This window comes from Zeus faber (assembly GCF_960531495.2).
Source record: "Zeus faber genome assembly, chromosome: 11".
In the NCBI taxonomy this organism is placed as follows: domain Eukaryota; kingdom Metazoa; phylum Chordata; class Actinopteri; order Zeiformes; family Zeidae; genus Zeus; species Zeus faber.
Genome location: NC_137205.1, coordinates 5892491 through 5906513, shown reverse-complemented (window position 1 = coordinate 5906513; position 14023 = coordinate 5892491). Strand labels below are relative to the sequence as shown.

Genomic DNA, 14023 nt, shown 5'->3' with positions numbered 1-14023 from the left:
TTTCAGTGTTATGGGTTAGGGTTAGGGTTCGGGTTAGCCTAACACGAACCATCCCCATCCATTGAAATGGCCATGAACAGAATGGAATCGGGTGGAATTCTTTTTTATTTGTCCAAAATATATGGGTTGCATAGAATGTCTATCAGGACCTTTCCTCAGAGGCTTTTTATGGGAAACGTCTCCCCATATCGGTGTAAATGTGACAATTATCACCTCTCCACCACATGCAGGTCGGCAGAGGCTGCTGTACCAGCTGGCTGGCCTGGTGCCCAGCCCCCTTCTGCTGGAGCTGCTCAGCTGCCCCATGTGCGCTCGCAGCCTGGAGAGCCTGGAGCTGGAGCTGGGGGAGCTGGAGGGGAGTCGCGGAGAGGCGGACGGGCTCCAGGACTACAGCCAGGTCAGGATGGTGAAGATGACACTGCTTGGAGTGCTTAAAAATGTGATTTACAAATTAAAGTGATTTTGTTTTGTTTTTTGGTGGTGTGTGGTGGAAATAGATTATTTTAATGGAGATCAAACATAATTTGAGATTTTAGCCATTCTAATTTGCTTTGATGTGGAATGCTACGAGTGTAGCAAGTGAAGATCTGATGAGGTTATCTTTGATTTATTTTGTCCTGGTGAACAACATCAGCGGTATGACCAACACACCACAGTTAGAAACAGTGTTTCAAAAAAAAAGCACAGCATCAGCTATTTGGTGCACAAGAATATATATATATATGTATATCGATTTTTGAAGAGGTCGGGGTATACATTCCACTCAAAATGGACCCGTGACCCATTTTTGGATCTGGAACCACCATTTGAGAACCACTGCGTTAGTTCATTTATCTGCTGCATTTCAATTAATTTGTATCAACTAGTTATATTTTTGGACTTTTTAGTTTAGCACTAATGTCACAAAACCTTATCTGCGGTGGCCATGATTTAAAAATGCCACCCCCCCACTTACTCCTCACCTAACAGGGGTCGGATCTGCGGGGCTGGCGTGGGCGGGGCCGGAGGGGGCGTGGGGGTGTCGTGGAGCACAGGAACCAGGTGGTTCGATTCTGGCTGGACTTCCGGGACAAGCTGAAGAGGATCGTGGACAGCAAGTACTTCAACCGCGGCATCATGATCGCCATCCTAGTCAACACGCTCAGCATGGGCATCGAATACCACCAGCAGGTGAGAGAGAGAGTGAGAGAGGCTGTGAGGGAGGCTGTGAGAGTGAGAGAGACAGAGAGAAAGTGAGAGAGTCTGAGTGAGTGTCTGTGAGTCCGAAGGGACTGGGGGACCGGGGACAAGGGACAGGGGAGAGGGGCGGTATTTTTGCGTGACTGTATGCGCATAGACGGTTTTTGTATTGGGGCCAGGGCTACTTTCTTAAACACAAACTACTGTACATTTTGCACAGCCGTTTGATTTCAAAATTAAAGTTCAAAGATCTTTAATTTCAAATCAAAAGGCTGTGTGTGATGGACGCTCCCACGCCCACACAGTTTGTTTTAGCTTTATATTTATATATTTAAAATAAATCTTTTTACACCCTACATTTTTAATGTAGGGTGTAAATCTCTTGTCTCTTTTTGGTTTGGCCATGCCCCTATATATATGTTTCCTTTCATTTTGTCAGGTCTGTTTGGTGTGTCTAGTTGTCTTTATGTTAACCCCTGTTTAAATTGTTTTGACCTAATTTTTAATTGTGTCATACTTTGGTAAATTTTTTTTAAGTTTCCCCCTGCACTTATTTTGCAAGCCTCCTAAGCTGATGACATTTATTTGGTCAATAAATCCAAATTTTGTCTCAATCTACCTGCGATGTCTGACGGCTCAGTCCCTCACACTGTGCACTATAATTCAATCCATGACAAAAAAATATTTTAATACTTTTAATGCTTTGTAATGTAACAAATGTAAATATAAAAACAGAGCTTTCATTTTTTAAATCAAAAGGCTGTGCAACGTGGAGGTTAGAACTCAGAAGCATATAGACTGAGTTTTAGTGTCATCATTCATTTGACAAAAAGTCTATTGAACTTTAAAAACATAATTTGTAGACGTTCCCTTATACGCCATTGAAACACAGTGCTGCCGCTATCCCAGAAGTAGCACCTCATTCCGCCTTCTCATGAATCGCCCCGCTTCTCCAGATTAGGCACTCCAGCATTGTGGCCCCCAAATGGTGATGGCCCCTGGGCGCTCGCCCAATGCAATGCACAGTTAATCCTGCCCTGAGTGAGACTGAGGGACGCTGCAAGTGACTTAATGTGTCTGTATCTTATGAATCACAGTGGGATTCTTCAATATGGAATGTATTGAAAAAAGAAAAAAAAAAGATATTGTGGCACAGACATGTTAATATTTATTGTAATGTTATTGTATTATTATAATGTTTAGAATTCTTGTGTGTGGGGTTTTGACGGGAAGCAGTGCAAAGGGTAGTGTTTGAAGGCTCTTGGTAGATAAAGACCAACAGGCTTAAAAGGGAGCAGAGTTGGCCGCATCTAGCAAGAGGTTCAACACACGCATACACACAAACGCCCGCACACAAACAAAGTCGCATTTCTCTTTCTTCAAGGCACACACACACAAACACACACAGGCGTACACTCAAGTAAACTCTCGAGGAGTATGTTTCCGGTATGACCTGTGTGGCCAACATCTGGACAGTGTCAGACTATTAATAACACCCAATGAACAATTTGTTCTCTTCTAGGGTTGCCACACACACACACACACACACACACACACACACACACACACACAGTATTATTATACGCAAGTTTTTTTTTCTCAAACCCGTAGCCCTCTTTTCAACCATTCTTCTTCCCCTCATAATCCCCTCTGCTGCTGTGAATGGGTGGTGGGTGGGTGGAGGGGTGGGGTGGGTGGGTGAAGTGGTGGGGGTGGAGATCTTCCATCTATGTGGATTAAACACACAGTGCATGGTGGGGTGTAGGGAATTTCTCTCTGTCTCTCTCACACACACACACACACACACACACGCACACACACACACACACACACACACACACACAGACACACACATACACACGTGTATACACACACACAGACAACAGACAAGGCACAGAACGTCTGACAGGTTGTTATGTAAGATTTTCTGACTCACCCCCCGTGCATGTGGGTTGTGTGTGTGTGTGTGTGTGTGTGTGTGTGTGTGTGTGTCTGTTTCCCTGGTGAGGCATGTTAAGGAAGGTCTGAGGCAGAGATGGGTTGCATGCCCCTCTTATGTAGTAGGAGGAGGCCAGTTGCCCCATTGGTCCCGATTTTGAAGTGTGCCCGGATCATAATTTTAGGGTGTTGTACTTGTGTGCGTGTCTTCTGACCTAAGACCTCACTATTATTACATTTTAGTTACTTTGTGAGAAAATGTCTTCACCCTGCCATATTACATACCGTACAACTCCATTAATCAGGATAGATAGACAGACAGACAGACAGACAGACAGACAGACAGACAGACAGACAGACAGACAGACATAGATAGATAGATAGATAGATAGATAGATAGATAGATAGATAGATAGATAGATAGATAGATAGATAGATAGATAGATAGATAGATAGATAGATAGATAGATAGATAGATGGATAGATAGATGGATAGATAGATGGATAGATGGATAGATAGATGGATAGATAGATGGATAGATAGATAGATGGATGGATGGATAGATGGATATATAGATAGATGCCTTTTCCGATATGGTGCTTGATTCAAGATGAAAAACATTCACTACATCATCGTCTGACCAGCGATGGACATTTGGAACCAGGTCTCCAGGCGCGTCGTCGAATGCTGCCCACTCCTCCTGGCTGCCCCCCCGGAGGAAGGACAAGCCAGGATGGGTTAAATGCAGAGGCCACATTTCACCGGCCACCATCCAAAGCGTGTGTGTGTGTGTGTGTGTGTGTGTGTGTGTGTGTGTGTGTATGTGTTGTAGTGTGGTGTGTCATGTGACAATTAAAGATTCTTCTTCTTCTTTTTCTTCTTCTTCTTCTTCTTCTTCTTCTTCTTCTTCTTCTTCTTGTGCAGTAGTGTTTACCTTTCAATAATTAAAGAGAAATTATATCGGCCCTTTTTTATGTCAATTTGAGAAAAGAGTTGTTTTCATAGTCAATTAATAATATTCGTTTCAAGATTCACAGAAGGATTTGATGAGGATTTTAGTATGAGTATCAGCAGGCGTCCAATAAAAACAACTGTTCAGAGAAAGATTCTACAAGGTCATATGAAAAGAGTAAGGGGGGAGGGAGTTCACCATAACAAGGACAAACCCTGGGTAGCTGTGGAGGATAAGCCATTTCTCATTTGGCTCCCTAGGCTGAGAGAGTTTATGGAGATAACTAATCTGTGAGCGTTTGATTTACACAACAGGTCCTTCCCTCCCCCAATTATCGTCCATGAGATGGTTTTGATGCCTCGGGTGGGTCAAAGATTATCATCATAGATCATCCCCTGTCTCTTTCTCTCCTTCCCGCTATCTCTCTCTCCCTCTCTCTCTCTCTCTCTCTCTCTCTCTCCCTCTCTCTCTCTCTCTCTCTCTCTCTCTCGTGAAACAGGCTGCTTTGGAAATCCTCTGACTCGATGGAAGTCAATGGAAAAAAACTGAACTCCTCATTAGAATAGAAGTCAATCCCTTTTTTTTGCAGCTATGAACCTAAAACAGCTCTTAATATCCAAGTATACTTATTCTTCTTCAAATATTGTGTTGGTTGCGATTTAGAAAATGATTGTTCCATAAAGAAAATACCTTGAAGTCTTGAGGGTCTGTATATTAGAATTTTTTTTAGGGACAGAGTTGCCTTGTTTGACAAGTCTTTAATTCGCGCTCAAGCAAGGAAGGCGTATTACTTCCTTACTCTAAGACTCCTCCCAGCTGCCCAAATTTAGAAAGTTCTGGCTCTGTTTCCTGCTAAGATGGTGGCGAGTGTAAACCCAAAGGGTTCAAAATGTCAGTTCAGAAACCAAGAGTAAAAAACAGCAAGTGTAAATCACAAGTATTGATGCATTTTTTAAGTATTTTTGCCCACTCTTGAAACTATTCTTCATACATTAAAATGCTAAATTTAATTGTTTTTGACTGTATTTGGTGCGAGTGACACTTGTCCTGTTGATTTGGGTGCAATGGGGGAACATGGTCAAATGTCGTCAATCTGCTGCAAATGTACTTATCCATTCTTTACCAAAATCAATGTCTTCTCAATGTGTCGTTTACCCAGTCTGTCAGGAAATATTCCAGCTGCTGCTCCGTGCTATGCTTAGCTCACCTTAGCTTATGCTGCTGGTCTGATTTGTATTAGAGACGGAGTGAATTCTTTATGAGCGGGGGCTGACTTTAATTCTCCCCGGGTCAAGCTAAGTGGAGTAGATCAACGGCGTGATGGATGGACCCCCTTGGTTCTCTCTGATTGAGTGGGGTGAACTACGGCTCAGAGTTTGATAGATAATGCCCAGTTCGGTCCACAAAGCGCAGAACCGCGGGGGGAGGGGGGCTCCGAGGTAATGCAGTGCTTATCGAAACAACCAAATTTTTGTTCTGTCCTTCTTTCTTTTTTCTTTTATTCTTTATTTCTTTCTTTCTTTCTTTCTTTTTTTCCTCTCTGTCTCCCCCCACAGCCTGAGGAGTTGACGGACATTCTGGAGATCAGTAACATTGTCTTCACCAGCATGTTTGTGCTGGAGATGGTCTTCAAGCTGCTGGCCTTCGGCCTCTTTGGCTACATCAGGAACCCCTACAACATCTTTGATAGCATCATCGTCATCATCAGGTGATCAGGTTGCCACATGCTAGAAATTGTGGCATTGACGTATTGATGTATTAAGTAGGGAGTAGTGAACAATTGGGAACACTGTGTTGATGGCAACAATTCTCCAGCAAACAGTCCTTTTCAGAAGGCCGAAACCCATCAGCACAGTGCGCTGTAGTGGACATGCCATCCTTGGGTTGTTGGGTTATTTAATCTTCTCAAGACATATCTTACATGTGACAGATTTTTTGTCGGGTTAAGTTTTGGTTTACAATATAAAAACGGAACTCTCAAAGTCAGTCGGCCAGTGCCGGCCGTAAAATAGACTTCAGACCTGTGTCTACACGTATGGCCAAACCTCACCTTTATAGCCCAGTATAGTCAGTTTACGATTCAAAAATATCAATGAGGACATAATTGCCTTTTCATTATATTCGTATTCATGAAATATTGTAAGGTTAGACAGAAAAAATATTGATACTTGGACAATTCCTTTGAGATGATTCTCATATTCCTTCTCACATTCCATCTCCATACATACTGTATATAAAACACAGGTTCCACAAGACTTGTTTAAAAACATTTGTGGCAGTTCACGCCACCCAAGTGGCGTTTTCAGGGCTCTCCGGCACAGACACAGAAGACGATGGGTTGAAGACACCAGTTTATTGTAGAGAGGAGGCTAGGTGGAATTAGCCAGGAGCAGATCGAGCATGTCATGACAGGGCTCCTATCCTGAGTGAGTGTTGGGATGGCAGTTTTACCTGCTGCTAATGAGACCAACCAAGGAGCAACAGGTATGCAGCAACTCCGACCCAATCACCTAGATCCAGGTCAGGTGTGGCTGCTCAACCAGACCATCCCCACACCACAACATTATAGCCCCAATGGTGCCCCAGTCAGGACTGCTGCTCCCCCTCGATCCTGTTACTGCTGCAGCCAAGTTCAATCCCTCATTATTCACATCTGAGGGGTCCGTCTCCAAGCTTAGCCAGACACGGTGGAGCAGGAGGGAGCAACGTGAACGCTGTGACTGTGAAAAAAAGCTTTAGGCAGAGCTGCTGGAGATTGTGTGTTTTTTCTCTAGCTCCTCACAATCACAGCTCCTTCAGACAGTTTTTTTTCCATGTCCACAAACCGATAATGAAACCGATGTAAACTAATGAACACAAAAAAACATTTCTCTTACAATCCATGTTTATTTTTCCCATTACTTTTGCAGCCAGAGTAGCAAATTGAAAGCATCTGTCAGATATCTTGTACAACAAACAAAATATTATAATTTATTTTGTGTGTAAGGACTTCATTCCTCCGTCCTAGACATTTTATTATGTTGTTTCCAGCTTGTCTAGTCTTATATTTGGGCTTTTCTGATGACCATCTTTTTAGATTGTTTTACATGTATTTATTTTTTGAATACACACCCTTCAAAATAGAATTATACTTTTGGAGAATACTCCTATTTATACGATTTAGACTTGACTCAGGCAATAATAAGGCAACTCAGTAAAAATAGAAAAATAAATGACAATACTCAATGAACCTCAAACATCAACTAGGGGATGGAAAAATGTGAAAATATACAAGTAGTATACAAATAGTATACAAGTAATCTACAATACCAGCAACAATAACAGCAAAAATAAACCTATCAAATTGCAAAAACCTATACCTAAAATAAGCACTAAACTACTAACTAGCACTAAACTATTAAGAAATCGGCAATATACAATGAACAAATGATAAACAATAAAAAAAATACAAGCCTAGAAATGAACTGAAAACGGTAAGAAAAAAACCTAGAAATGAACAATAACCAAGAAAAAGTTGGCAATAAACCTCAAATCTTCAAACTAAAAGTCCCTGGCGTTTTTCGGCCGCAGCGTGTGGGAGATCATTGGCCAGGCGGATGGAGGGCTGTCAGTGCTGCGCACATTCCGCCTGCTGCGGGTCCTGAAGCTGGTTCGCTTTCTGCCAGCGTTGAGGAGGCAGCTGGTGGTGCTGATGAAGACCATGGACAACGTGGCCACATTCTGCATGCTCCTGATGCTCTTCATCTTCACATTCAGGTAACGCCGCCCACACAAATGGCAAGCCTTAACCTGAATGAACTTGGGACTGTAACTCTCTGTGTGTGTTCTGTGTGTCTCTGTGTGTGTGTGTGTGTGTGTGTGTGTGTGTGTGTGTGTGTGTGTGTGTGTGTGTGTGTGTGTGTGTGTCTCGTGCAGCATCCTGGGCATGCACCTGTTTGGCTGTAAGTTCAGCCTGCAGACGGAGAACGGAGACACCATTCCAGACCGCAAGAACTTTGACTCTCTCCTCTGGGCTATAGTCACCGTGTTCCAGGTCAGCGTTTGAAACCTTTAAAATGTTGCATCAAATTTTGCAGAAAGTGGGGGCGTCCCTGGTGGCTCAACCATATGTGCGCCCGCACTGTATAGGCAAAATGAAAAAAAAAGAGAAAAATATATTTAAAGAGAAGATTGCAGAATGTGTGTCTTTTTTAAAAACGTCAAACAGCGGGGGCAATCGACTTCCAGGTTCAGCCACGGCGTGATACCAATTGGCTCGGGTTCAGCGCTAATTTGCTCCTGTGAAGCGAAAGGGAGCTGCATAAAAAACTGAACTGTGTTTGTCACTGCCTGCCCACTCATTATGTTTGCTGTTGCAGAGGGCTGTGTGTTCACAGAGCTGTGTGTGTGTGTGTGTGTGTGTGTGTGTGTGTGTGTGTGTGTGTGTGTGTGTGTGTGTGTGTGTGTGTGTGTGTGTGTGTGTGTGTGTGTGTGTGTGTGTGTGTTTGTGTGCGTGCATATTTTGTGGTTAAGAAATGCACCAAGACATGGGTCCTCACTTACTGTACCAAGTGTACTTACTCTTACTCACTTTGATACCGGTACGATAATCTGTGTGTGTGTGTGTGTGTGTGTGTGTGTGTGTGTGTGTGTGTGTGTGTGTGTGTGTGTGTGTGTGTGTGTGTGTGTGTGTGTGTGTGTGTGTGTGTGTGTGTGTGTGTGTGTGTGTGCGCGCGCGCGTGCGTGCGTGTGTGCGCTGAATTGTGCTTATTAGTCAAATGCGGTGGAATTGGAATTTTCGGCTCTGTTGTTTTTTTCCTCTCTCTTTCCTCCCTCCGTCCTCTCTCATTCAAGATAGATTCTCTTCTTTTTCTCCGGTGGACGTGTCAGCAGAATGCTAGCACACACAATACCAGTGAAATGTGTGTGTGTGTGTGTGTGTGTGTGTGTGTGTGTGTGTGTGTGTGCATCTGTGCGTGTGTGTGTGAGGAAGAGAAAGAGAGGTAGCGAGATGCTGAAAAAGCATTTTATTGGCTACTGAGCTGAATTTGGCAGGGGGGTTAGGGGGCTACACTTACTATATAGTCTCATAGACACACACACACACACACACACACACACACACACACACACACAATACCGTGAGTCTGTGTGTGTCTGGTTGACATATTGCTGCATAATGGCAGAAAACTAGCTGAATACCGGGCTTATAAAGTAGACCCATCCCATGAGCACAATAACAGCTAACGTTTCACTTTTGACTCTCTCTCTCTCTCTTACTCTCTCACTCTCTCACTCTCTCACTCTCTCTCGCTCTCTCTCTGGGTCAGATTCTGACTCAGGAGGACTGGAATGTGGTGCTGTACAACGGCATGGCCTCCACCTCTCCATTGGCCGCCCTCTACTTTGTCGCCCTCATGACCTTCGGCAACTACGTCCTCTTCAACCTGTTGGTCGCCATCTTGGTCGAGGGCTTCCAGGCGGAGGTGAGGGCCAGCAGCCATCTTTCTTTTTTTTTTTTGTTAAACTCGCCCCTGACGTCGATGCCGGGAGAGTGAGTGAGAATGTTGTGAATGACCAATGACGACTTTTCTCTCAGGGCGACGCCAACCGATCGGAGTCTGATGACGAAAAGAAGTCTGACAACTTTGATGAGGACGAGAAGGTGGAGCAGCTCAGAGACACAGGTGAGCAGCAGAATAAAGTGTGTTTGTTCAGAGGCAAAGGCTGATCCTTGTTTGGTCTCTTGTCAGTTTTAACTAGTTTGGTTTTCTCTTCCTATTGTAGACCTAACCATCCATGAAAGTTGGACAGTTCTTTCTGCAACTTTTCATGGCTTTTTACTGGTTACTTCTTACTGGCTTTTTTTTTTTTGGCATTTTCATGCTTTATTTGTGTGTTTATAGTAACAGTGTGGGGTGAAAGGGAAGGTAGGGGAGAGAGAGAGAGTATGACATGCAGCGAAGGGCCTTGTTCTGGAATCAAACCAGGGCCGCTGCATTAAGGGCTCAGCCTTGAAAATTGTGCACTCTACCCGGTGAGCCACCAGGGCGTCCCTACTGGTTTAACTTTTAAGGTTATTTTTGGTGGTGGTTTAAGGGCGTTAGGGGTTTGGTGTGTCGTCCAATTATCATATAAATGGCAAGTGAATCCATTAAAGTCAACAGTCAATGGGCTATTGAGCTAAACTTGACATGAAACTCGAGAATAGAAGTGTCAATTAGAGAAGCAGGTAGTGGATGTATTTGGCATGATGTGATGATGTGGATGATGATATTGCCACCATGTATTATCTTCCATGTCTCCAGGCAAATGATAACAAATGGCACCATAGGGATGATGTGGCAAAAAATAATAACTTGCAGCTGAGTGTGTCTTTATGCATATTAATATTCTGGTTGTAATCGAGATACAAGTGTCCAGGCTAAGTAAGGTTATCTGGGGTAAGTGGTACATGGGGTATATGCTGGCTGGCATGTATAGCGAGAATCATATAATATATGATCGCTAAACAAAGATGTTGTGTGTCGACGATGTGTTCAACATTCTCTCAAAACACAAGAACAATGCAGAGATTGCCCCATTCAGCAGGGTGTCAAGTGGCCATGTGGCAAGTAGCCATGTGACTTTGTTGATCCTCCAAGCCATTTGCATTCTGGGAGCTGGCTGAATGAAGCCAAGTGTGGGGAAAACTTTGAAGGTGATTATCTCAGAAACACAAGTCATTGCTTTAAAAATATTTGCTTGATTTACACAAGTGAAACCTTGTTTTGAAGCTCTGATTCTCCACTTGATGCGAAAAAAAAAGTCAAAAGACTCCAAATGTACATAAATTCTGCGCTGGGTCACATATATGATTATAGATCATAGAATCATATATGAGCTGTATGTATCGCAAGTTCATATGTGTATATATATATATATATATATATATATAAATATATGAAGGGAACCGTGCTGTCGCCTGCAGCCACCGCTTGACCACTCCCCTTGGTCCGCCACACACACACACACACACACACATATATATATATATATATATATATATATATGTATATATATATATAGATATACATACTGTATACAAACAGATATCAATAAACCAGGCTCATAACCGAAATTGTCCATTTGTGCCTATGGTGATGGTGATAAGGCAGATAATGAGGGATTCATATAAATCAATTAGGATGAATAATGATGATGATGATGATGATCCCCTGCCCCCCTCAGAGCTGAAGATGTACTCCCTGATGATGACCGCCAACGGTCACGTAGACCGCGGTACTCTGGCCCCTCCCATAATCATGCGAACAGCCGCCACACCGATGCCGACGCCAAAGAGCTCCCTGGGGCCTGAGTCGGTGCAGGGGGAGGGGCTAATGTTTGGTGAGTCCTGCCTCAGGGAGGCGGGACTCTGCTCCTCTGAGGCAGGGATTGGTCTCGGTAGCTCCGCCTCCATGGAACCCTCAGCTTATGACCAGCGTTCCCTCGTGGTGAGTGGCATCAAGACACAGTTCATAAACCCCGAGTTGGATTTGGAAAGTGAAACCTTCAAAAATAACACAATAAATAATGGAAATTGGCTCTTTTGGTGCCATATCCTAATTTCAAGGCTGTACTAATGAACAATTCCAGCCAGAATAGCAGCTCTTTGTCCATCAAAACAAGATTCACAGTAAGGAAGACCTTGTGGGCCATGATAATAAGAATAAGAACAGTTATAGTTATACACTAGCTATATAGCGAATTTTATGAGTGGTTTTTAGAGGTTTTGCTGTATAGGCTTATTGCCAGCATTTTGTTGGCTGTTTAAGGGTTAAATTGAATGCCAGGCTTACTATACATTCATCTTTCAGCTTATATAGGATATGACCTTTTATTTTTCAGGTATTTTTTGTTCATTCTTTTCTTTTTTTAATTTGTTATTGTTTTTCTATCATTTTTAGGTTATATATGTTGTTTATCATTGGGTTTAGTGTATATTGGTATTGTTTTGTTATTTTTTAGTGGGTACAGTTAACTGTTGGGTTTATTGTATATTTTCTATCTTATTTTCTATCCATCTATCTATCTATCTATCTATCTATCCGTCCGTCTGTCTATCTATCTATCTATCTATCTGTCTATCTGTCTGTCGTAGGTAACAGGATAGATGTTTTGGTATGAATCTTAAACGCTGTATTCTTCACTATTTATTTGTTCAGTTTCCTCCTGCCACCCCTACTCACCTGTCTGGTTTTTCCTTGACAGTCGAGTCCCAGCCGGCACTCCCCACTGCCCCTCCGTGGCTCGGGCAGCTCCTGGGGCAGCCGGCGCTCCAGCTGGAACAGCCTGGGCCGTGCGCCCAGCCTCAAGCGGCGCGACACCAGCGGCGAGCGGGAGAGCCTGCTCTCCGGTGAGGGCGGAGGAGAGGGCGTGCGGGACGGGGAAGAGGACAGGATGGAGGAGGAGCGCGGCAGCAGCTCCAGGCCCTCCCACCTGGAGCTGCTCCAGGCCTCAGCACTGCGCCCAGTGGCTGAGTTCAGCGACTGCAATGGCGGCGCCCTAATCTACGACCCCAGCCTGAACGCCGTCCCCAAGGAGGGCTTGTCGCCTGAGGACGACATGGAGGATGACGTAAGTCAGGGGCGTCGTCGTTGTTTTTTTTTTTAATGCTAAGTTCTTTAAAAACAATAAAGCAGTCACCGCAGTGTCTCATGTAGCTCAATCCTATGGTTAAGAACAAAGCATTTGGCTGATGATATGATTAACTAAACTGTAAAAAATGTATCTGGGTCATGGGAAAACCAATATGATCTGCTATTTGTGTTGGATGTCACATGGCTGCAAAATTTTACCTTGCTGGCTTTAGAAAGAAATAGGCAACGTGGTACCTTCACTTTTACGTGTACGTGTGTGTGCGATGCAGTGGGTTTGTCCAGAAAAGCCTGCAGGTGAACTAATTGTCATGCTGTAATTGAGTGGCTGACACGGCGACAGTGGCAGACGTGTGTGTGTGTGTGTGTGTGTGTGTGTGTGTGTGTGTGTGTGTGTGTGTGTGTGTGTGTGTGTGTGTGTGTGTGTGTGTGTGTGTGTGTGTGTGTGTGTGTGTGTGTGTGTGTGTGCGTGCTTGTGTGTGTGAGTGATGTAGAGGCATCCTTTCCCCCTGGAGGATTATTTTGGGCAAGCTTCCTGTGTTTACTGACAGCGTCCCAAGCTCTAAGGTGAGCTTAGGCGAGTGTGAAATCCGCCAAAGACATCCGGCGGCCAATAAGAGTGGGTTTAATTTAGGACCCCTGCCAGTGACAGTGATACTTTGTGTGTCATTCACACACACACAATTTGCGAGTTTGCATATGATATATCCGACAGAGCAATTGTGCTTGCTTGGTTCTTGTGTTTGTGTGTGTGTGTGTGTGTGTGTGTGTGTGTGTGTGTGTGTGTGTGTGTGTGTGTGTGTGTGTGTGTGTGTGCGTGCGTGCGTGCGTGCGTGCGTGCGTGCGTGCGTGTGTGTGTGAGGTAGAGCTAGTGCTACTTTCAAAAAACCTGGTGCCCCCTGAAAGCACTAATCCCCCACACCCACATACAGTACATACATACACACACACACACACACATATACACTGTGCCAAATGAGCAGTGGGCACCAACTCTGAGCTATTTTTTAATTAATATCCAAAGATAAAGAGGATGCACACCTAAGCTGTTCTCTACCGTTTGTTTTATTACCAACTGTAATGAGTTCAACAACACTTTGTTCTGAGCCCCAAAAGTGAGCAGAGAGTCCTGCGCCTGCGATGGCCCAATTAACTTATGCAAGAAGGGGGAAAAAAAATCACTTGCTTATTCTTATCCATTTCCCGGTCCCCCAAATTGAGCTGAGCATAAGCAGTACAGTGGGAACGATTTGTACCACAATAGTTTAAATGGGTGTCGATTTAAATACAGAAATTGTGAGTGTAATTGATAAGCGTGGACCATGAAAATCCTCACAG

At 43.9% G+C, this 14023-nt stretch overlaps 1 protein-coding gene across 1 annotated transcript in view; it reads left to right on the top strand.

Moving 5' to 3' along the window:
• The window catches only part of cacna1ha (calcium channel, voltage-dependent, T type, alpha 1H subunit a), a gene marked incomplete at its 3' end in the record, with an annotated part of 154631 nt that overhangs the window by 96922 nt on the left and 43686 nt on the right, over positions 1-14023 (top strand). Inside the window, exons 10-18 of the mRNA XM_080010181.1 lie at positions 231-397; positions 970-1170; positions 5627-5778; positions 7641-7826; positions 7986-8103; positions 9380-9535; positions 9649-9736; positions 11280-11542; positions 12300-12665. Of these exons, the coding sequence (XP_079866307.1) occupies positions 231-397; positions 970-1170; positions 5627-5778; positions 7641-7826; positions 7986-8103; positions 9380-9535; positions 9649-9736; positions 11280-11542; positions 12300-12665 (1697 nt within the window). The remainder of the gene's footprint in view (positions 1-230; positions 398-969; positions 1171-5626; positions 5779-7640; positions 7827-7985; positions 8104-9379; positions 9536-9648; positions 9737-11279; positions 11543-12299; positions 12666-14023) is intronic.